The sequence below is a fragment of the Morus notabilis genome, unplaced genomic scaffold (genome assembly GCF_000414095.1).
Source record: "Morus notabilis unplaced genomic scaffold, ASM41409v2 Scaffold916, whole genome shotgun sequence".
Classification (NCBI taxonomy): Eukaryota; Viridiplantae; Streptophyta; class Magnoliopsida; order Rosales; family Moraceae; genus Morus; species Morus notabilis.
In genome coordinates, this window is record NW_010361304.1 from 3584 (window position 1) to 28105 (window position 24522).

Consider the following 24522-nt stretch of genomic DNA (forward strand, 5'->3'; position numbering starts at 1 on the left):
TTTTACAGTATCATAGTGTTTAGGTATTATTTTGACACGTATTATTTTGCTGTAATTCCGTTTAACACAATTTTTTTTTTATTGGTGACTTGCATGCTTCATGACAGCTGTTAACTAATGATTATTTCAGTTATTTTTTTTCCCAACAAATGCTATCGGTGCTTCATCAAAAATTTGTTCCTCTTTTATAAAACTATTGTGTTTTATTTCATTATTACCGTTTCTCATTTTTCTTTTATTTTCCTTCTCCAACTTTTATAATACAATCTCTCATACCTTCTGTGTCATCCTATTGTTTACAAATCTTAGTAGTATTAAGGTTTTATTCTCATTGTAAATGTTTTCTGAATCTTTGATTCATCTATTTTTCTTCGTCAGTTTTCAATAAACGATTTTCCTGTGTGCTTTTCTCTATTTTGGACTCTTAGTTGTCCTACTGGGTCTGCTTCTGTGTTCCTCTTCTTCAAATAAGGTAATTTTTTATTTAATTTTACAGTTGTTGTTTTATTCTTTTAGACGATTTGATTAAGTTTTAAATGTTAAAAGTTATTGTTTTTATTTGTCATCACTGGAGTTAGTTTTTATGTGATTCATTAGTTACAGTTTTTGTATACAATTTATTTCATTCTATTCATTTTTTAGCAGCGTTAGTTAGCAATTGTTAATAGTGTTTTTGTTTTTAATGTTATCTGGATTACTTGATATATATAATGTTATTTATCTAAACATTTCGAATCTTATTTTTTCTATCATGTTGTTTTCTACTTTATTTCTGTTTTGTTCTTACCTTATCTGTTTATTTTCTTTCTTCTTCTCTATGTGTTTTATCTATTTTATCATTATTCTCACTTTTCTTTTTCGAACTTATTTTGGAATTTCTTAGGCTGTTATTATTTTTTGGTGATAATGAAGTATGTTTCTCCTCTTTCTGTCGTGTTTTCTTAGACCGTTTATCTTTTGTCGTTCTATTATATAGTCTCTCTATTTTCTTTTAACTTCACTTTTATGATGCTGGAAAAAACCTTTTTTTGTTGTAATGATTGCGTTCTTCTTTGTTTTGTTAGCATATAGTAATGATATATTGAATCTGTTTTCATTTGTTTTATAGTCACATATATATATGAATGCAGTTATTTTTGCCTAGCATATTCTATCTTTATTTAGCTTTGGTAAGTGGCAATAATCATTATAATCAGTTTTGGTCTTTTTAATTCCAGAATAGCCCAAATGTTATTCTCTTTTTTTTTTCTTCCTTTCGTGTGTAGCAATGATGATCAAAAATAACTTTGGCCTCCTTAATTTTGATGAATCTATCCAAAAATTGCCGTGAATAAGCTCTTTATATTTGGGTTTTGATTTTGCTTATTCTCTTGACCAAAACAATTTAAATGCTTTTTTTTGTGTCCTTTAATCCAAATACATCGCATTTTCAGTGCCTATTCCAATTAAATTCCAATTTCATCTATTCTTCTTTATTGGATTTTCCCATATTGCTTTTCTCATAATCTAATATACCTCATTTTCAATAAACAAGTAACATGACTCACTCTTTTGGTCTCTACTATTTTTTTTTCAAAATCATTTTGATCTTTTGGTATTTGTGATTTAAAATTTTGATTCAAAATCTTACTTTTTTCCCGTGCCATCTTTTCCCCTGTTTCTTCTCCTTTTGTTTTATAAAAGCTCTTTGATCTTTGTCTTGCCTTACGATCTCCCAATGCGTTTTTCTTCTTTATGTTTAATTTTTCTCTGCTGTCAGCTTTAACTTCTCTGATTATTTTATTATTTTGATCCAAAAAGAACCTAATCACTACTTAGGTATTTCAACCCTCCCCCAAAAATAACAACATTAGCTCCAACACCAATCGACCCGCAAACACCGAGTCCAAAAAAATTAGGCACAAGGTAAAATGTATTCATTAACCTTTTAAACCTATATTTATCCATAACCTTTTAAACATATATTTATCCACAATCTTTTAAACATATATTTCAAAAACCTTTTCCCATTTTCAGTTCTCGGTCAAAAGAAGCAGAACAGTAAAAAAAAACGTCAAATGACTAAGTAACATAACTACTTTTAAATTAAGACATTTATAATATCCTCAATTACTAATACTTTTTCAAAATTTCCATTTTGCAGTTGAAAAAGAAAGAAGACCACAACAAAAAATAAACATGGCAGCTCAAATACGTTGTATAATACTGTACTATCACAATCACATATCTATTGTATGATACAAAGTTATATAAACATACAAACAAATTTATATAGTGATGTGTAATTATACTATCACAAACACATTTTTTATACAATGCAAAATTATTATCCGACTATCATAACCTTTTATATATACAAAGTTATTACCCCTCGCAACGCGAGGGTACAAAACTAGTACAGACTGTAATATGAGAAAAATAGAGGAAAGTAGTCGTGTCACGTGGGAAAAGGAACAAGTACACTTGTTGCTCAAATATGATCTCTCATTTGCTAAATGGTATTGCGGTTTCTCTTGTGCTCACAGACCCCAGATCAAGGCTTGTGTCTTGTGGGCTATAAAAATGTTTCAGTTTTCGCAATTTCTCTTTCCTCTTTTTGTTTTGTATATTTCCGGTATCTGCTCATCAATATAATTGAACCAAAATGTACTCTAAGATTTCATTTTTATAGTCGGGAAAAAAAAGTAATAGTGGAAAAATAAATGTACGTGTAATACGAATTGAGCAAAGGCTAAGTTTAAATGCCAGCTAAGGTTAAGTTTTTGGTACAAGAAGGCAAGTGAATTTAGCAAGTGGTAGAAAGGTTTTTTTTTTTTTTTTTTCATTTATAATCAATCATTTTGCTGTCATATTAATTATCATATTTGGTATTCATGTCATTCATTATCTCTTCTGGGTTTGGAGCCTGTAATCGCCATGTTTGGTATTCATGTTTTATTGGGCATATACCGAAAGGAGCTTTAAAATTTTGTTCGGAGGAGTTTCATATATTGCGCTGTTCAATTGTTCTCATTTGTAAGTATCTGTTTGAGACAGGCTTTGCTTTGGCTTTTAAGCAATAGAAGAAGAGAAGTAAACGTTTTGGCTTTTTTTATTCTGTTTGGAATCATCTTTTTGAAAAGAAATCAATGGAATATTTAAAAAAAAAGGCTCTCAACTTATAAACTATTATTTAAACTCTGTTATAAGTTTTCAGCTCTTTGCAGGAGAGATTTTTTGGGAAGGTTAGCTTTCTGGCTTTGTCCGGAAGCTTTTTTAGAGGGCTGATGCCCTTTTAACAGCTTATCCAATCACCGTTAGAAGGGGCATAGAAGCCGAACGTTGCTTCTAGGAAGCAATGCCAAACAGTCCTCCAATATCATTGAAATAGTTCCTTGTTTTGTTGTGAGCCGGTTTTTGAACTTATGGATCGCAGTTTCAATTAGAGGGGAAACCATAGTGACTGGTCTGAAGTATTTCGTTATGTGGAGAGAGTATACAATTGAGACTTCCAGAATTGCCTAGAACCTAACAAACAATTAACAAATTCACAACTTCTAACGTAATTCCTAAATCTTTGGAATTGTCTGAACTGCCTTCTTATATGAAGCTGTTGATTCTATATGCTCAAAACAGTTTCTGGTTTGGATAAAATTTGAGCGCCAAGGGTTTAATGATCGATTTTCCCATCTCCTAGGGTTTCGTCTCTTTCTTTGAGCACCGCATTTACTTAATTTGGGAGGGCCGGGATCCGACGCTACCATTGGGTGGGTCACCCTTGGTAGGCGGGTCTCTGGGCGTGCAGATACTCGGCTGAAGATGGTTTTTTGTGGTAGGTCTGGGTTTAATTTGGGGCTGGGTCTCTGTGTTGTTGGAGGGCCTCGGCTGCCATTTGGGGGTGTGTCGCCGCCTGGATGGGCCTACAATTTGGAGGCTTTGGTCCTCTCAGCATCACGTTGCTTCTGGTGGGGTGTGTGGTCTGGTGGGGTCTAGGCGACGACGTTGCGTTTTCCCGCTCACGGGTGGTTTTGATGTTCGTCTGATGCTTTTTCCTTTTCCGGCAGTGCGGCTCGATCTATTCCACTTGGATTCAGAAGCTATTTTGTCATTAGAATCTTTATTCGTGTGTTTCAAGCTCTTTTTGTTTTTAGTTTTTATTTTGATCAAATAAAAGCGATGTTGATTCCACTATCCCTATATTTTTGTGTCGTTACAATGTTTGTTGCCTTGTTTTGTAATAAAGAAGGTGGTTTTCCCACCCTTCGATTTAGGTTGTGTATTTTGTTTGCTAGTTTTGTTTTTATGTTGTGTTATTGCCTTAGTGCTATAGTTTAAGTTTTGTTGAAAGAGTCTTGTGTGTGCTCGATATTAGTTTGCCTTTTGGGTTTTCTAATGATGGAACTTAGTGCATGTTTCCGCTCCTTAGCATTCTATTTAAATTTATTGGTGGATCTAGTTAATATTCGGATCAAGACTTTTTATATTTTAGAGTCGTCTATATTTGTATTAGCAGTTGTATTTCTGTGATTAGGAATGCACTTTTCCATATATATATATATATATATAAACTGTTCCTGGTTTTTGAATTTGTGGCAATTATTGTTTCGTTTTGTTTTGTTTTATTTATGCTGAAACACAAAGGGCTCATTTGACTACATTCTATTTTAATTTTATATTCATAAATGAAATAAATGTTTAGAGTGTTCTGTGTTAAAATGGAATTGTGAAATTAGTAGTTTACAAGAAATATCTAATATCCAATATTATAGGTGAAGTCTTACTTTAATATCCTGTATTTTTAATAATTTTAAATTGTTAACGTTTTGAAAAATCTTTTTTTAATACTTTAAGGTATTTCTGAGACAAAAGATGTCAAATTTGTCCTTAGTAATAATTTTTATTTCGTTAAAAGCTATTACTATTTATTAAACATGTTTGGAGTTGAACTTATCTAACTCAGTTAGGTTCACAATGATCAACTTTTAAAACATAGTAATTTTAAGTCAACCAAATAAGAAATCGATATTAGGCAAAATTCGACATTTCATAACCCAATTTAAAATTATAAAAAATATGAAATACTAAAAAAATATTCCACATAACTACCAAGTTGAAATTGATTATATTTTCTCCGTACAATTGCTATGTGAAACCATGCGTAGTGACCAATAAAGAACTGAGGAAATTGGTACGGGAACAATATCATCACCAAACAAAAACAAATTGTAATATATATATATATATATAGATAACAAATTATAAACTAGTGTCGTTAACAACAATATCATCACCAAACAAAAACAAACTATAAAATATACAATATATATATATATATATATATAACAAATTATAAACTAGTGTCTTTAACGACACAGTGGCATAAAAGTCCATTTGCTAACGTAAGTTAAATTATAAACATATAATAGTAACTAAACAAAAGTCGTTTTAGCAAGAACAAAAAAGTCCTGAATTTGAAATCAGACCCAAGATTAGCACACAAAATTCACCATATGTTCTTCATTAATACCCATCAAATTTACATAATCCAAAAGGAAAGAAACTCATCCATATGGACAATCACTCGGTACACTCTTCCTTTCCTAGTGACTCACTTTCCAGGGACGAAGTTGGTGGCGTAGGCCCAGGCATTGTTGTTGACTGGGTCAGCAAGGTGGTCAGCCAAGTTCTCCAATGGGCCCTTTCCAGTAACGATGGCCTGCACAAAGAATCCAAACATAGAGAACATAGCAAGCCTGCCGTTCTTGAGCTCCTTCACCTTGAGCTCAGCAAAGGCCTCTGGGTCGTCAGCAAGGCCCAATGGGTCGAAGCTACCACCCGGGTAGATGGGGTCGGTGACCTCACCAAGAGGCCCACCAGCAATACGGTAACCCTCAACGGCGCCCATCAAGATGACTTGGCTGGCCCAGATGGCCAAGATGCTCTGAGCGTGGATCAAGCTAGGGTTGCCCAAGTAGTCAAGCCCACCCTCGCTGAAGATTTGGGATCCGGCCTTGAACCACACGGCCTCACCGAACTTGACACCGTTGCGGGACAAGAGCTCGGGGAAAACGCAGCCCAAAGCACCGAGCATGGCCCATCTGGAGTGGATCACCTCCAACTCACGGTTCCTGGCGAAGGTCTCCGGATCGGCCGAAAGCCCAGCGGTGTCCCACCCGTAGTCACCGGGGAATTCACCAGTAAGGTAGGACGGGGGTTCACCAGAGAATGGGCCCAAGTACTTGACTCTGTCTGGGCCGTACCATGGGCTACCTGAGGAAGCACCCCTGGAGCCGGTCTTCCTCATGGAGACACGTCCACCACCGGTAACCTTGTTGGCGGTGGGGGTGAGCTCGACGGCCTTGCCGGCGAATGATGGGGAGGAGAGAGCCATAGTGGAAGCAGCCATGGTTGAGAAGAGAAAAGGGAGATAATTTGATTAAATGGGCTTTCTTTAGGTTGGAAGATTGTTGAGAGAAGACCGTTGGTATGGGTATGTATTAATAGTGGCGTTGATAGTAATGTTCCTTATCCAATGGGTATCTATATCTTGAATCCCATTGGACTGCCAAGATTTTGATGTTTGCATTGGACGCCCATATGGCTCTCTCTCAACCACAAATGCTCTAAGATTCATTAATTTAGCCGTGACCAATGTGGATCTTCCACGTGTAACTTTGAGATTACACACACATCTTCTTGTGTGTAATTTTTTTTTTAATAAGAAATTTTTTTTGTTCATGTCATTTTTTTCCTTTGATGTGATTATCATCTTGAACTATTGATTATTCAAGCTTCAGAAAAATATCTCAAGAAGGCTATGCTGTAGGATTTAAATTCCTTTTCCTTATGAAACAGACCAATTTTATTTTCCTTATGTCTTTACTCCTTTTTTTTTTTTTTTTTTTTTTTTTTTATTTTCTTTTTTTTTTTTTCTCCTTTTTTTTTTTTTTTTTTTTTTTTTCAAGCATAGAACCTTCGTTAACGATGTACGTTGACATGCTAGAGTAGATGCTTTTATGAAAGATGTGTTCATGTACTGGACACGAATATGGAGAATAAAAGAGAATTAATGATAAAATTAAACTGATGGCTGGTAAAATTATGGGATGCGTGGAGTTGTATTCGAAGTTGTGTGAAATGTGATATACTGATTTTAGTGAAGCAATGCATAATTCTTCGCGGGCATAATCTTTCCACGTAAGAACTTCATATTCCACAAACAGATAAAACAAAAAAGAAAAAAGTTGATGTCTGGTAGACGGTATTGCTGTTGAAAATATCTGCAGAAAAACAAACATATAAGATGGTGTTGCCTGAAATTATAGTAATAATAATAATGTGATATATCTGCAGAAAAAATAATAATAGTAATAATAATAATAATAATAAACAAAGAAACAAAAGAAGCAATTTTCTAAAATATTTCTTACTAGCTTCTTAGAACATTAATAATGTGATATATGCCAAAATAGTTGCTAAATCTAAATTAGTGAAGATAAAGCTTCTTGATACATATGTGTTCTGTCATAATTGATGTCCAACCTCTTTAGCAAATAATAATAATAATAATAATAATAATAAACCTATTGCTCTTTTGACTAGTTAACAGAGTGGGAGAAAAATAGTTCGAAACATAAGAATGTTGTCAATTTTCTTTTGGGCACATCAAGATTTCCTTGACTAATCACTAAGTTTTGGTCATTGGCAATTGAATGTACAAGTATCAATACACATTGTTGTTGCAAAAAATATAACAAACGAATGTGCAATTTTGTTTGAACTTCGAGGTTGTACATTGTGGTCCAGCTTAGCCGAGAGATCATAAATAAATTCGGTTTGGTAACATCAAGGATAAAGGCTATCCATATGTACAAGTGTAAGAATCCTATTGGCACAACTAGTGAGATAGTCTATTTGCTGGAGATTTTTGATACATTGGGCATTGGCAGACAAAATAATCCAAGCGAAGGGTAAGTCGTAAGTGGCTGAGAGAGCGCCAAGTGGACATCGAAAATCAAACCCACAATGTGTCACAACCAATGAGATTACAGATATTGATCTCCTAAGATAAGGACCCTTTCCTCAAAACTCATATTTATATGGGCCACGCCACGAAGCCCAACCATAAGCAACCATCAAACTAGTTCCTCTTGTACAACTTTGAGCATTCTTGTTTGTTACCACAAATTTCTCAATGGCTGCTTCAACAATGGCTCTCTCCTCCCCATCATTCGCCGGCAAGGCCGTCGAGCTCACCCCCACCGCCAACAGGGTTACCGGTGGTGGACGTGTCTCCATGAGGAAGACCGGCTCCAGGGTTGCTTCCTCAGGTAGCCCATGGTACGGCCCAGACAGAGTCAAGTACTTGGGCCCACTCTCTGGTGAACCCCCGTCCTACCTTACTGGTGAATTCCCCGGTGACTACGGGTGGGACACCGCTGGGCTTTCAGCCGACCCGGAGACCTTCGCTAGGAACCGTGAGTTGGAGGTGATCCACTCCAGATGGGCCATGCTCGGTGCTTTGGGCTGTGTTTTCCCCGAGCTCTTGTCCCGCAACGGTGTCAAGTTCGGTGAGGCCGTGTGGTTCAAGGCCGGATCCCAAATCTTCAGCGAGGGTGGGCTTGACTACTTGGGCAACCCTAGCTTGATCCACGCTCAGAGCATCTTGGCCATCTGGGCCAGCCAAGTCATCTTGATGGGCGCCGTTGAGGGTTACCGTATTGCTGGTGGGCCTCTTGGTGAGGTCACCGACCCCATCTACCCGGGTGGTAGCTTCGACCCATTGGGCCTTGCTGACGACCCAGAGGCCTTTGCTGAGCTCAAGGTGAAGGAGCTCAAGAACGGCAGGCTTGCTATGTTCTCTATGTTTGGATTCTTTGTGCAGGCCATCGTTACTGGAAAGGGCCCATTGGAGAACTTGGCTGACCACCTTGCTGACCCAGTCAACAACAATGCCTGGGCCTACGCCACCAACTTCGTCCCTGGAAAGTGAGAGAGCCCAATGAATTGAGACTTGAGTGTGTATGTGTGTGCGCGCACGTTTGTATGTAATGGATCTTAGTGTGGACTTTCTCGAGTTATCCGATGGAAAAAGCCATTGCACGAAATTGAATCACATCATGATGTACTACTAATCTGAGTGAAATCAAATGTCTCATTTTTTTTTTTTTTCCAAACCTTTGTTTTCTCTTGTCATTACATTAATTAGTAATATTTGGAATTAGTGATTTGATGGCTTATTTATGTCGTTGGCATAGAGATAATATAGCAATATGAATAGGCATACTATCAGTTGCTCAATACTATAGTCCAAAGAAAATCTCATACAGTGAAGTATGAATATTGAGAAAGTGTTTGGTTCGTGGTCCAAATAATGATTTGTTTTTTTAAATCCAAATATTGAGCATTCTAAAAGCTAAATGTGCATAAAGACCATACTGGAGTCGACTCAGTTAGTTTTAAAGTTTATATAATTTGAAGAGAAGACAAAATATTTCAGGAATGGTCATTGACCTTTTGCCTTTCTTATTCTTCGTTATATACTTCTCCATACTTGTACCTACTGCCTACTGTAACTGGGAAAGACGATAGGGAAGAAAAGATGGACATGTAGCTTTTAGATGAGAAAAATGGTCAAGAAAGAGTGATTTTCTCCTACTGTTTTTAATATGAATTTCTTTAGTTTGCTAACCTTTTTATATTGGAAGAGATTAAAATAGGAGTTCTTCACTAGATCAAACGACATGTGATAGAGTAGAGTGAGGAAATTTATTGAGATATAAATCGACATCACATAATATCAAAAAAGAACGAGAAAATAAACTTGGGTACCTTAAAGAATTTAAAATCCCTCATCCAAATTATTTCTCATCTTTTCTTCTACTGAACAATAATGGATTCTAAAATCCATCTACTAATCATCTCAGTCATCATCCTCATTTAACTTTCTTTTCTTACCAAACAAGTCCTTTAAGTGCAACATTTTAATGGAGACTACTAGCTTGGACATTTTTTTTTTTGTTTTGTTTTTTTCCCTCAAGATCACTTCTAATGTAAAGGTCAATGTCAATACAATATTTTCTTTTGTGGGATTGTAAAAGTTGTAATTGATACTAAAAAACATGAAATTAACATATTTGGTATGTTACTCTTTGTTGTACTATAATGCATATTTTAGATGTTATATTCATTTTTTTGTCATAATTATTAAGTTTTGTAACTTGTAAATGCAAATTTTTAATTTCAAAATAATTTAAAAAATGATTATATTATATGAAATAAAAAAATCAATACATCTACTAGTAGTTAAATGTCAAAAGTTGATACCAAAAATTACACATATCAAAATTTAGTTAAAAAATAACATCATAATAAGGAATAGAGTAATTACCAATTTGGAGGTTAAAATTTAGCACAGCAGCTGCTAGGGCCCCTTCGGTTCGCTAATTCGAGTTTTTAATTCGAGTTGAGATGTGATGTTTTGTGAGAGCTTTTTACTGGAATAAAAAAGTTATGTGACTGTTTCTGAGAGCTTTTTACTAAAATTGTATATTTGACTTAACTAGAAAGTAAAAACGACATATTTTCAAAAGGGCAAAAAGAAACGACATATCGTTTTTCCAGACAAAGATATTGGAAACCACGACTGCCTTAGCACTTGAACAGTTTTCGTTCTTGTTTCTCCCTACCAGAAATATTTCTTTCGAGTTTTAAACAAAATTTCCTAATTAAATGTTTTATTTTCAGAAGAGAGAACATTGAGCAAAAAAAAAAAAAAAAAAAAAATGAAGCCACCTCCGTCTCTGCACTCCAACTTCTTCTCCTCTCTTAAACAGGTAATTAATTTATTTCTTTCCATTCCCAACATATGTTTTATACTTTTATTACTTATTTTCGCTTTTGTTTTCATCGTTTTTTTTGTTTTTGTTTTTGTTTTTGGGCATTAATTTCATAGGTAGAGAAGAGACTGAAGTTAGAACACTCATCACAGACAAAACCCTCCACACTTGAACCATCAAAACGGCTAGAAATCAACAATTCATCACTAGAAGAATCACTGAGTTTGCCCATTTATATGTACTTGGACCAACCAAACGACAATCAAATTTCTCCCACTTTACAGGAAAGTAGTGAACTTCCTCAGGCATTTCTCTCATGTTCCCCACAATTCCCACCAACCCATGAAAACCCACTCCACCCGAATGGCCTAGACCACCAGGAAACTGAAAATGAAAATGAAAACGAAAACGAAGCTGTTGATGATATTCAACAATTAATTCAACTTCTGGGTTTATCTGATTATGAACAAAAACTTGAAGGAAAAAAAGTGGAAGTAGAAAGAAGGGTTGGTTTTGGTTGTGGCTCTTGTCATTGTGAAGGCGGGTTTTATTTGAAGATTGCCGGAGTGAAGGGCCCGAAATGCGGGAAGGAGGTGGAGAGGTTGGAGGGTTGGATAAAGTATTTTTTGAATGGTGGTTGTGGTGAAGAGAATGGGATTGAGCCTTTGAGGTTGGCACTTTTGCTTTTGGGGAAAGCTGCTTTTGTTTCTGGAGGTGGGGATTGTGGTTTTGGAGGCTTGGACTTCCCATCTGCTATTGAGGATTTTTTGATGGATGATCCACCAACAAGTTAGGTTATACACCACGTATTTCAAATTTTGTTTTCGACTTTTGTTTTCAAGTTTTGTTTCTGTCTGATTATCTTTTTAAAGCGAATTAATGTGGAATGAATATATGATCAACTGGGGATGGCTGAATTTCTTGTAAAAAAAAAGGTTTGTTGTGCGAGCTTTTGGTCTTTATTGAAAATGTCACGTTTGAAGCATTCAATGATGATTGATGTATCATGTAGAGTTTTTAGTGATCCAATGTGAATTATATTTCTCTCGTGTTTGTTATTTTTCTTTCCATTTTCTAGACTTCTGTAAAAGAACATATACTATATAATCTATATATTTGTATGCAAGAAACTATCCTGGCATTGTAGTTGGTAAAACATAATTAAATTATAGAAAACATATGGAAAATAACTTTCTATACAAAAGGATGCATTTAAGATTCCAATGCTCATTGACCATTGATAATATTACAAGGTGGGTTCTACAAAATGTTCTCATCTCTTTTTCTCTGCAGCTAAGCTATGAGCACCAAGCTCAAATCTTGGCTTCAAAGGAAGAATGATAGGTTATCAGGGAGTCCTCTTGAAACTGGAATCTCAGATAAAAAGAAGTGCAATATTATAAATCGATTCCACCTTATGACATGTTCTTGTGAGAATAGTCTTTATTTCAAGTATTTAGTCTATCCCTTTTAGTTTCAAAAGTGTTGACAACACAGCTTTCATGTTGGGACGGTTCTCTGGAGTCGGATTGGTGCAGAACAAGGCAAGTTTAAGCAGCTCTTCCAGTACTTCCTCCTGGTTTTTGGAGACGTTTAGAACTAGTACAGGGTCCAGAATTTGAAGTAGCCTACCTGTGCCATTTTCTAGTGCTCTCTCCACCAGTTGGCGCAGGCTGATGGGCATCCCTTCGTCTTCTATGAGTCCTGTTGGTCTTTGCTTTGTCAGGAACTCCATCACAATCACACCGAAGCTGAACACGTCCACCTTTGTTGTGACTTTGCTCATGTATGCAAACTCTGATAAGAACCAAGTGACATAAGTGGAAGCAATCAGCTTGAAACGATTGAAAGATTACTGGTGGCAGAAGTAACTATGAGCTCAGATATTTTAATAAAACAAACATACGTTGTATGGTAAATGCGGAGGTGGGATATTATACTACATATGCAAGAAAGTGCTGTATAATCAATTGAGGAGAAGAAAGAGAAAAAAATATAATCAGATCAAGTAATTATAGTGAAGAATGATGATCTGCTTAATGGTTTAGTAGGGTTGGCAAAGAGTTACCTGGTGCCAAGTATCCAACTGTGCCATCAAAAGCTGATGATGAAGAAAGGCTACTTCCATTCTGCTGATGAACACCAAGCATTCGAGCTGTCCCAAAATCACTCACGTGGGCCACCCAATCACCATCCAACAAAATGTTTGAAGGTTTTAGATCACAGTGAACAATGGGGAAATCATAGCCAAAATGCAAGTAGTCCAAACCGTTAGCAATTGAAGCACAAACATTGATTCTCTCAGATAGCGTCCATCTTGACTGATCCACTCGGTCGTTGTGTATAACACCATCCAAGTTCCCATTTTCCATGTATTCAAGAACTAAGGCCTTCAACTTTCCACTTTCCCAAGCATACCCAAGTATCTTCACCAGATTCCTCTGCCTCAGCTGGCCAAGGGTCTTGATTTCCCTGTTGAAGGACTTATCCGACTCTGCAGGGAACTGCTTCAGGTTCAATCTCTTTATTGCTGCAGTCTGGCCATCTTCCAATCGACCCTTGTACACGGTGCTCAAACTGCTGGAACCTATGACAGTATCTTCACTGAAGAAACTTGTAGCAAGTTCTAAATCCTTCGGATCATACCTCTTGAGGGGCAAGGCCAAAGCGTAATCTGGTTCCAGACTTTCATCTTTCTCCGCTTTACTCTTTTTTGTGCGTCGGACGAGGACTAGAACAGTTAAAACCAGAACTAAAAGTACAGAAACAGATCCAAGTGCAACGAGAATCAACATAGTTTTCTTTGATAACCGGTGTGAACTTGTCTTGCTGCATGCTTTCGGAAGTCTGGCTCCACAAAGATTTGGATTGCCTTCTAAGCTCGACACGTTTAGGCTCTTGAAAATTCCGGTTTCTGGAACACGGCCCTCAAGCTGGTTATAAGAGAGGTTCAGGTGTTTCAAGGTAGATAAGTTGGAAAGGCTATGTGGCATGATGCCCTTCAGCTGATTATGAGAAAGGTCAAGGGACCTCAGGTGCTTTATATTGGCCAACTCTTCAGGCAGTTCACCATCTAATTTATTACTCGAGAGGTCCAGGTTTGTGAGCATGCCCATTCCAGCAAGAGCTTCAGCTGGAACTGGGCCTGTGAGATTGTTCCTTGACAAATTAAGGGAGACTAGATTGCTGCATCCTTTGATCGCCTTGGGAATGATTCCGCTAAGCTTGTTATTGGAAATGTCAATTTCTTGTACCATTCCCAACATTCCAAGCTCATTTGGGAGAGCTCCCTCCAAGTGATTGGATGAAAGGTTCAGATATATTTGCACTTCTTGTATACTTGCAATCAGAGACCCAGTAATCGGTCCCGAGAGATGATTGTGAGAGAGGTCCAAGGTTGTAAGTTGACTGCGGCGTCCCATGCTTCTTGGAATTGATCCATTGAGCATGTTTCCATGGAGATCCAAGAATGAAAGCCACTCAAGTTTTGAGATGGCATCCGGAATAGGACCTGTGAATCTGTTGCGATGCAAATGAAGTTCAGTAAGTTGTTTCAATTCAGAAAATTTCTCCGGTATGATTCCTTCTAAAGCATTGTCATGCAGGTCGAGTCCTTGGAGTTGAGTGAGTTTAAACAACTCTGGTGGAACTAGACCTGAAAACCTATTCTCGGAGAGTGCAAGGATAACAAGACTGCTTAAATTCCCGATGTCGGGAGGAATTTGTCCTACAAAGGAGTTTGATTTGACTAAGAAAAGCTGGAGATTGATGAGCTTGCCAATGCCTGGTTTTAGGGACCCACTAAAGTTATTCATTGACAACTCCAACTTCTGAAGATTTGAGCAATTGAAGAGGTCATCTGGGATTTCTCCAAACATTTGATTGGATCCCAAGAGCAGATAAGTCAGGTTTGGCAAATTCCCCAAACCCTGAGGAATTTTCCCAGTTATTCCATTAAGTGCCAAATCTATTCCCAAAAGCCGGGTACAGTTTGTGATACTAGATGGAATGGATCCCTCAAGGAGGTTATTATTGACGCTCAAGTTCTTAAGATTATAAAGCAATCCTATATTTGATGGAAGCTCACCTGAGAGAAAATTGGAACTCAAGCTCAAATAAGTCAGATTTGTCAAGTTTGTTACTGAAGAAGGTATCTTCCCTCCAAACCTATTGGAATGCAGTGTCAACACTTTTAAGGATTTTAAATATCCAAGCTCAGATGGCAGATTTCCAGTTAACTCATTCTGTGAGAGACCTAAACGAGTCAAGGAATTTAGTCGAAACAAGGAAAACGGGATGGTCAAACTTAGCCTATTTCCGTACAACAGCAAGATTTCTAGGTGGACCAAATTACCAAGTTCAGAAGGAATGCCCCCAGTTAACTGGTTGGTACTTAGTTGAAGACTAACAAGTTTCTTACACAGACCAAGTTCACGTGGGATTTCCCCATGTAAAGAATTCTCATACAGAATCAAATATTCCAAGTTTGACAGATTTCCGATCTCGGAGGGAATTACTCCAGACAACTTGTTCTGGCTCAAGCTAAGACTTTGCAAAGATCCTAACTTCCCAATGGAAGGAGGAATTGAACCTACCAACATGTTGCCATATGCTAAAAATATCTGAAGATTGGTTAAACTCCCAATGTTTGATGGGATTGTGCCAGTAAGATTGTTAAAATTGACAGCAAAACCTAACAAGGAAGTGCAGTTGCAAATGCTCTCAGGGATGCTTCCAGTTAGAAAATTTTCACCTAAATCTAAATATTGCAGATTTATCAGGTTTCCTAATTCTGATGGAATATGCCCAGAAAGAGAATTTTGATACAGAGATAGCTCAGAGAGCTGGGAACACATTCCAAGTTGAGCTGGAATGTGCCCTGTGAATGAGTTTTGAGATAAATCAAGAACCTGGAGGCCTGAAATGTTGCCGAGGAATGGGGATATCTCGCCTTCGAGTTGTCTGCCAGCCAGGGAAATTGAAATGACACGACTTGAGGAGGGCTCGCAGGCAATGCCGGACCAGTTGCAGTGGTTGTGTTCACCCTTCCAATCTGCAAGTGCTCCAAGTGGGTCATTGGTGATGGAGTTCTTGAAGGCTTTCAAGGCCTCAATCTCTGTTTCCAAGCTGGGTTCAGCTGATGGAACAGTAACAAGAATATAGGAAAGTATTATGATGATCAAACTCATAACTCTTTGAGAAGCCATTAGTTGGTATACGAAATACTTGGTACTTAATGCAATATATATAGAGATTCAGCCACTTAATGACCCCAGAAAGTTATGCTGTTAGTATCAAGATGTGAAAACCGCCAGACGACTATAAAAGATTTGAAGAAAAATATGATGCGTTGAACCACGATAATGAATCCAATTTTGACTCTGGAGTCATCCCAAAATGACTACCTATTGTTTCCATTAAAGACAGATAAGGATATATGTTTATATATATTCTTATATATATATATATATGTCCTACCACCTCCCCATTACATCCAGAACAGGAAACAAGGTATGCGTGTGAAATGAAAAGTCATTTATAGTTTAATTTTGTTTTCTTCTTTTTTAGAGCCTTTTAGATAATGCACATTTCTAATCGTGGGTTTGAATCAAAATCAAAATCAAAAGAAAAAAAAATGTAAAACTATCAGAATCCAATATGTATAGTGGGGCCTTTGTATGAATGGAGTGGAGTGTGGATTATGAAGTGAATGGCTGTAGTTTGCTAGTTTTGGCAAATGCAATTGGCTGAGTGCTCTCTAACTTTGAAGCACAAGTTGCATATTTGGGGCCGAGTTTGGCACCAGAGAAAAGGCCAAAACAAAAGGCAATTCGACTTTTGGGATTCAGCTTATGCCGACATGTGAGTCCACTGTCCATTTTCGTAGAGTTTATTATTGTATTGTCACTAGCATGAGAGACGCGTCCCCGTTTGTAATTTTTTTTTCAACTATATAATTTTCATGCTTTTGGTTTTTTTTTTTTTTTTGTGCAAAAAAATTACTTTAACAAAATAATTACAATTATCTTCTTTAATTGTTTCTTTATTGAAATACTGAAATAAGTATGCAGATAATTCAACTTATAGTTTGAGTTGAACTTAAAGATGTATAACATGCTAAAAATTGTTTTAATTGTTAATAAATATAGTTAACCTAATTAATATTTTTCTAATTGAAAAATCGTATAATGAAATTTTTCAAAAAAAAAAAAAAAAAAATGAAGTGTAAACTCACTAGAAAGTCGCTAAATTCAGCAATTTCATATTATGTATGATGATGGTTAAAAAAAGTACCCAAAAAAAAATGCATCTATTCTCCCATATATATATATGTGTATATATATATATATGCGCGCGTGTATGCAGCAAAGAGTATTTAAATATTTATGTGTTGAAAATATTTACGGAAAAAAAAAACTATTTGAGATGCATAGCCCGATTTAGTCATCATTGTAGGTTTTTGATCCGAAGAGAGTGGATCTAAAATGCTTCAACCCTTATTGACCAAAGCTTATAATCTAGAGGGAATATATCCTTAAGAGTAAATGCTGAATTTTTATCTCTTATTATTAATTAATATTTTTTTAATTAAATAATTATTTAGTTAAAAGTGTATTAATTAAGAATAAAAAGTAAAAATCTTAATCAATACACTTTAAAAATAAGATCATCAATTTTCCCAATACTCTAAGACCCATTTTGAAAACTGAAACGTGTGTTTTGAAATAAACAAGTTTTTTCCCTTTAAGAAAATGCAAACAAGAAAGCATTTGATGTAAAAAGGGTAAATTAATAAAAAAAAAACATATATTTTAATGAGAAACAACAAAAGTACAATATTTAAAAAAGAACAAGCAAGTATTAATTAAAATAAAAACATGCAATAGCAAAAGGATGGAAGACAATTTATATATAAGTATGCAAACAAGGAGATCCCGTTAGTAACAATTCTTTTTTATAAAAAAAAAAAAAAAAAAAAAAAAAAAAAAAAAAAAACTCTGCAATTGCCATGTTTTTCGGAAAATTTATTTAAAACTATTAAATATGATAACTAATGTTTCAATAAAAAATATTTTTTAATCATTTCTCTGTGAGAATAAATAAATAAACACACTAATAATTCAATTTATAATTTAAGTTGAACTTGAACATGACATGCTAACAATGTTTCTCTGTATTTAAGAAAAAACTAGAATTACCACTTAAGATGGTGAAAAATATAATTTACGCCACTCCATTAAAAAATAAACAATTACCATTCAATTAATAAAGTGAAAATGAAATGCCATAATAGTAACTAATTTTTAGAATGACATAAATAATAAGTATACATAAAATCATAACAACCCATGTACTTTTATCTTTTTTTATTTTTTAAGGGATGCTAATAATGTTTTAATAACAATAAATATAAATAAATATAGTCAAGTTATAATTCTTTTTCAAACTACAAAATGATATCATAAACATTTTTACAATAAAAGTCTACATTTATTAGGAAAAAAAATAAAGAAAGGAAAAGAAAAAAAGAAGGGAAAAGATGCAAAAATGCAAAATGAAAAGTGAATAAAAAGCTTGAAAGCAAGCAAGCAACCTGTTCGAACTGGGTTGCTTTCGTAATTCCTAATAAAACATTTTATTCAGTAAAAAAAACAAAAAAAAAAAAGACAAGCAACCTAAAAATGCCTGACTGAACCAGCTGTAAATATAAGCCGTCCGATCATTTGTCTGACTACTTAGGCTGGCAACTTGCTGGCAACTTGCAGAAAAAAAAAAAGAAACAATTAAAAATGGGTCTAGTTTGTTTTAATAGCCATCGAAGAGCAAGGGAGAGTGGATAGCCACACAGACTTGCTGCAATAGTCGCTTTCATACTGTTCCTTCTTTTGTTGCCGCGTAGCAAATAAAGTTATCGCCCGTTGTAAATTGTAATATATATATATATATATATATATATAAAAGAAATTACAGGGATGATTTTTTAGAAATCTATTATTCATACAATTTCTAATAATTAAGTGTCACTGTAATTTTTTATTTTTTTATATTAATTAAATGATAATTATTTATTTGTTAGTGGTATAGTATAAATAATATTTTTTTAACATCTTGAGTGGTATTTTAGTTTTTTCTCTTTATTTTACCAAAATTTGTGTAACTTATGGGTCTAATTACTCTCTTCTTCTTAAAAATAGTTTCCATTCAGATGGGATAAAACCTTATCATTCACAAAATAGTAGTCCCACTAAATTGGATCTCATCTACCCACTTAGATCCGATACTCAACGTTACAAATATGAATTATTGAGTTCTGCTCGCTCATTGCTCTCTCAAATCTAATCAACTTAGGATATTTTCTCAATCCAAATAAAAATAAAAAAACTGAACAGAACCAACTCATCGAGAAATCTAATACGTACGAAGTGTTCTTTTTTTTTTTCAAAGGTTGTTATATATGTGTCTTTTTGATGTTTATGCTATCATAAAATATTAGAAATGTGTTATAATATAAATTTCCGCAATTTTCATAGTTTTTTTTCAATATTTCAACTGATATTGTGATTTTCTCTAAAATTTTTGTAAAATTAGAGTACCGATATTTCTATCGATATTAATATTTTCATCTTTGGATAGTACGTGGTTTGTCATTCTCGGCCTTTGTGGGTCAGATCGTGGTTGTCAAAAGTTAGAACATATGAGTTGAGACAATACTCAGCATCAAGACCAACAATTCATCCGCCTTATTAATGCAACACACAATTCAGACGACAATCAAAACTTACAATTTAATTGGCACATCTTACATATATCTAATTGTAAGTCAATTTTCAAGTGAGTTATGTGTGTGTGTTTTTTTAGTTCTTTTTTTTATAAAATTTGAGTTTTGTTTGTTGTTCCAGTTGTTTCTTTCTTTCTTTGTTTTTTCCCTCTTAGAAAATTAAGTTTCACAAAATAACGAAGAAGAGGTGTTCAAAAAATCTATCAAACCCATCTAAACTGCTCAATTCAAACTAAATAGAACCAAATCGTTAATTATTTTTGAATTATTGGACAAATTGGTTCGCATTTTAATCTAATTTTTTTGTGTGGTTTGGTTTTTGATTTGAAATCTCAAAACGGCCCAAACAGCCTAATAATCAAACCAAAAGTATACATATGTTTTTTTTATTTTTTTAAAATATTTTTTTATTTATTTTGGTTTTTATTAATCATAATAAAAGTACCACTTATAAAATACGCTCTATCACATTTTTGTTGGTTGTATTAAAACTTTAAATAGTGAATTTTTAGACATTTATATTTTTGAGTTATATTATAAACTTGAATCTTATCTTATTTTTATGGATTAACTTTTTTATAATTTTTGTGAATTATAAAAAACTATTTTAGTCTTAACCTAAAACTGGTTATGAGTGATTTGGTTTAATTTGGCTTTTGTCAAAGTTATCAAATCACCTAAAAAGAAAAAATATTTTTTATTTAGTTAGTGGTTTTCCAAAAAAAAAAAAAAAAAAGCCTAAATTGATCGTGGTGACATGTGAGAAGAGAGCCTTTGACTCCTTTTATTAGTTATTTTTTTTCTTTATTTCTTTATTTTTTTATTTTTATTTATCCTTCTTTTTGTGGTTTTTTTAGGACTTTCTCTGGTTGAACGTTTTTATCGTTAGGATCATTTTTAAACGTTAGATATGGTCAAAATAAAAAAAAAATCTTTTTAATACTCATTTTTTATTTCTTTTATCTTTTTTCACATTGAGCGTACACACGCAATTAGTAAATCTAAAAACTAAAATTTAAGATAATTTTTGTTTATTTTTTAAACATCAACCAAACTATTATTTTTTTTTTCTTTTTGGAATTCTCTTTTTTTTTATGTAAAAAAATATGTTTTTAATCAACAAAAGGACTTTTTTGGTTCCAAAACGGATCCAAATTATGAAATGATATTTTCTCAGATAACATGTTCCCGATAAAATTTCTCAACAACAAAGACACTAGCATGATAAAAGTGTTAGATTGCAAGGCACAAAATAGTAGTTCTCTCTAGTACTACTCAAATCTCTTCAAGAATTAATTTTGAATAACGTATAAGTGAGTTTTTATTAATTTTAGATAACGTCTAAGTTTTTTTTTAAATATTTATAACGGCATTAGTGTGTGATTAGGATTGTATATGGTTTTAGCATGTATTTAAACGATATGTGTACTAAATTTGACTTTTAGAGTATCGAAAATAAAATCCACGACCATATCACAAAATATCTGCCTAGTATATACACCTGGACCTGGTATCGAAAAAAGCTACATTTGGACATCAACAATGCTACATTGTCGTAGCAGCATTCTTTCTCTTCAATTATTTTATTCGATGTATCATAAAATATTGGGGCAAATTTACCACTAAGTCCCCAACAACATTATAATATTAACCATGCACTGACAAACATCAAGAAGAATTAGCTCTCCATGCTCTCCCCTTACCAACATGTGTCCCTAAGAGCTGAAGACCTACTAGTAGCATAGAACTCAATTACACAGCTTTTTAACTCCACGTTGGTGCCTGATGAGTCTGTTTGTCGGACGCAAGACCTTGCCTACTATGTTACATGTTCACTAAATTTAAATAATAAATACATGTGTTAAGACGTAGTATACATTGTCCTTATATCAGAACATAAAAAAAAACGTCATTTAGACGTTTAATAACATAAAATATAATAAATTAGTTAATATATATATTAATAAGTTATGTGTTCATTTAATTACTATAAAAACTATATATTTCGTGAACTAATATACATTGTCATTTTTTACAATTTAACATATACATCTTTACATGTAAATATACAAGACTTATTCTGAATTATATAACCGTTGTTTTAATTCGGCAAACAGTAGCTGCCGGTTCAAAGACTTTGCCTAAATAGATATAGTAAATTTATAATTATATTTCAAACTAAAAGCTGATATCATAATTTTTTTTACAAAACAGTGTAAGCTTATTAGGAAAAACAAGGAAAAATTTTAAAAAGGGGAAATAAAAAGCTTGAAAGTAAGCAAGCAACATGTTGAATTGAAGTTAGAGATGTAAGAACCGACCAGCCCGACAAGGCCTGACACATTTTTCTTTAGCCTACATAGGCTGTGGGCCGGGGCGGCCCAACCCACTATTTTAGTAGGCCATGTTGGGACGGCTTATGAAAGAGCAACCATCAGCCTAGTCCGTCCTACGGGTTAATTTTCCGTGTGCTAGGTTGAGTCGTGCTATGAGCCGTTATTGAGTCGGTCTATATGGACTCATCTATGAGTTTAGATAGACCGGTCTATCTTAGACTATCATGCGTTTGAACATAACTTTCACACACCTCATATTGAGTGTTCTTGTATTTACAGTATTACGTGTATTTAATAAAATATATGATGACTAAAGAGACACTATAGATTATATTATGTTCTTTAAAATTTAATTTCAGTTAATCCAATCCAAAGAAATAGTTGGAGGTTCAAGCACTATAAATATGGGGGTAATCCCCCGTTTTAACTCTCCACGTGATCTCTTTCAAAGAAAAAAACTCTCAACTTGTTCAATACATCTCACACTTTTGAAAAGAATAATTTCGTTCCTTCCCTTCACGAAAAAAAATTCCATGGCACGTATCTTTTCGTCCATCGACAAGAGTGCGGTTGGGAATACGAGTTTCTTAATAGGCTCTCTAATGGCTTTCTCTTCCGAGTGGTTTTGGAATCGCGAAAAGAAGTCACAAGAAAAGACGACCGTAGATATTATTATTTTTTTGCTCATGCCCGGTGGTATAGGAGTGTATGTTTATGGCCTAGACGAGCAAACACTCGGGATTAAGTTACTCTCCATAATATGCGAAGGGTCCTTGCAAGTAGCTCTAGTCATTTTATGTGTTCAAATTACGTCAACTATTTTTGTTTCAATTTTTTGTCATTCTCTGTAGCCTAGGACTTTTTAGTGAAAGTGTTTTAAGTTTTATTAAAGATGCAAAAATGGGATGGCCTGGCCTAAACCACTCTCCTTAGGCCCATGCGGGCCATGGGCCGGGCTGAGACAACTCACGATTTTGATGGGCTGTGCGGCCCATGAAAGACCAACCCTCAGCCCATGCCATGGGGCCGTTACCGGGCCGGCCCATATGAGTCCATCTATGAGTCTCGATGGGATGACCCATTTTGGTCAATCATGTGTTTGGATGGGCCAACCCATCTTAACATGTTTTTTTTCAAATTTTTTTATTTTTTTAAAAAATATTTGTTTTTGAATTTCTAAATAAGTTAATAAATATAAAAATCTAAATATTCTATTGAAATATAAAAAGAAATATTTATTTATGTATATCACATGAAAATCCTTTTTCAGGAGAACCTAATGGAACAATACTTGGATAAGAATAAAAGAGTACATTCACAATAATTGCACGTAAAATGTTTACAAGATTACTAAATAAAAATTAAACAAACAAAACTACATAAAAAACATAAAATAATTGTTATTCATAATTACAACGTACTACTAATAGCAGTATCACAACTATCTAAGACAACAGGTAAACATGACTGTATATATATGTGTGTGTATATATATATTATAAAGGCAAGGTATATAGTATATATTTTATTAAAAAAATATTATATATATTATTTATATATACAAATATATTAAAAGTTGGGCCAAAATAGGCCTTGGTGGGCCGGTCTATTATGGGCCTAAACAGACCAGCCTAGTCCAGCCTTAGCTTAGTCTGGCCCATGAATTTTCACGAGTCGTGTCGTGCCAGCCACGGGTCAAGGTATGTTGGCACAGCCAAGTCCACTAATTTTGATGGGCTAGGTTGTGCCTTAAATAGTGTTGTGTCGTGTCGTGCTGGCGTAATACTGTTTTAGGATGGGCCTGAACCGGCCTACGGGTTGCAGCCCATAATTGCATCTCTAATTAAAGTAAAATATCTCAAAACCTCTAATGTTTAATAACAATAAACATAAATAAATAATAGTCAATTTGTTATTATTTTTAACTTAAAAACTGATATAGTAAGAATATTTACAAAACAATATGAACTTATTAGGGAAAAAAAGAAAGGAAAAAAAAGGTTCAAAAATGAAAAGAAAAGAAAACACTTGAACGTGTTGGTAAAGTAAGATATCGTTCAACATAAAGATGCAAGTGCACCAATCGTTCAAGTAATAAAGTGATAAGTGAGATATCATTTCCAACAAGGATTGGTAAAATTCACAGATAAAGTGATTAAACTGACTATGTTATATGAGATTGCAAAATTGGGAGAAACGTGAATCAAAACTAAATAAAGATTAAAAATCAAGAAAATATAAAGATGCAAGATTTAAGAGAGAAATCAATGAGAGAAAACGTTAGAGAGTTAATTTCACCTACACTGGTTCATCCACAAGTTCAAAAGAATGAATCGCAATTATTATCAATCATGAGATGGTAGAATTGTCTAATGTTCAATTATCCATATTTCGGGTCTAATCAACTATCACATACATTCTTAACTTCAAATATCCTTATTTCAGGTCTATTCTAGATTAATTCAATATGAGATGCATTATATTTTTTGGAATCCTTTTTCGGTTAAATCTCCCTCTCGGTTACAACTTAAACTGACCACATGAATGTCCTAAAATCCATATTCGGTTACTCCTCGTCCACTCATGGCAT

The 24522-nt window shown here is 34.4% G+C and overlaps 4 protein-coding genes across 5 annotated transcripts; 2 read left to right on the plus strand and 2 right to left on the minus strand.

The window, feature by feature from the left end:
• Positions 1-5468: 5468 nt before the first annotated feature.
• Positions 5469-6458, minus strand: LOC21386410 (chlorophyll a-b binding protein of LHCII type 1). The gene has a single exon (XM_010099294.2). It carries the CDS (start codon positions 6383-6385, stop codon positions 5588-5590), a length of 798 nt encoding a protein of 265 aa, XP_010097596.1. The 5' UTR covers positions 6386-6458; the 3' UTR covers positions 5469-5587.
• A 1629-nt stretch (positions 6459-8087) lies between these two features.
• LOC21386411 (chlorophyll a-b binding protein of LHCII type 1) lies at positions 8088-9155 on the plus strand. The gene has a single exon (XM_010099295.2). The coding sequence runs from the start codon at positions 8174-8176 to the stop codon at positions 8969-8971; it is 798 nt and encodes a 265-aa protein (XP_010097597.1). The 5' UTR covers positions 8088-8173; the 3' UTR covers positions 8972-9155.
• A 1513-nt stretch (positions 9156-10668) lies between these two features.
• Positions 10669-11761, plus strand: LOC21386412. Its single transcript, XM_010099296.2, has 2 exons — positions 10669-10814; positions 10934-11761. Exons 1-2 carry the CDS (start codon positions 10764-10766, stop codon positions 11609-11611), a joined length of 729 nt encoding a protein of 242 aa, XP_010097598.1. The 5' UTR covers positions 10669-10763; the 3' UTR covers positions 11612-11761.
• A 263-nt stretch (positions 11762-12024) lies between these two features.
• LOC21386413 (LRR receptor-like serine/threonine-protein kinase FLS2) lies at positions 12025-16218 on the minus strand. Of its 2 annotated transcripts, none has more exons than XM_010099297.2 (2): positions 12886-16124; positions 12025-12614 (listed from the first exon to the last, which is right to left on the minus strand). In XM_010099297.2, exons 1-2 carry the CDS (start codon positions 16022-16024, stop codon positions 12274-12276), a joined length of 3480 nt encoding a protein of 1159 aa, XP_010097599.1. In that variant the 5' UTR covers positions 16025-16124; the 3' UTR covers positions 12025-12273. The 2 variants fall into 2 exon arrangements, with proteins under 2 accessions (XP_010097599.1, XP_024022171.1); XM_024166403.1 differs by lacking the exon at positions 12025-12614 and adding an exon at positions 12624-12775 and having other exon boundaries at positions 12886-16218.
• Positions 16219-24522: the final 8304 nt, after the last annotated feature.

Excerpts from the sequence above, each read along its gene's own strand:
- LOC21386411 (XM_010099295.2), top strand. The coding sequence starts at position 8,174 with ATGGCTGCTTCAACAATGGCTCTCTCCTCCCCATCATTCGCCGGCAAG.
- LOC21386413 (XM_010099297.2), bottom strand. The coding sequence starts at position 16,024 with ATGGCTTCTCAAAGAGTTATGAGTTTGATCATCATAATACTTTCCTAT. Across the intron at positions 12,615-12,885 it reads AGTTGGATACTTGGCACCAG|AGTTTGCATACATGAGCAAA; the intron begins GTAACTCTTTGC and ends GGTTCTTATCAG.
- LOC21386412 (XM_010099296.2), top strand. The coding sequence starts at position 10,764 with ATGAAGCCACCTCCGTCTCTGCACTCCAACTTCTTCTCCTCTCTTAAA. Across the intron at positions 10,815-10,933 it reads TCTTCTCCTCTCTTAAACAG|GTAGAGAAGAGACTGAAGTT; the intron begins GTAATTAATTTA and ends TTAATTTCATAG.
- LOC21386410 (XM_010099294.2), bottom strand. The coding sequence starts at position 6,385 with ATGGCTGCTTCCACTATGGCTCTCTCCTCCCCATCATTCGCCGGCAAG.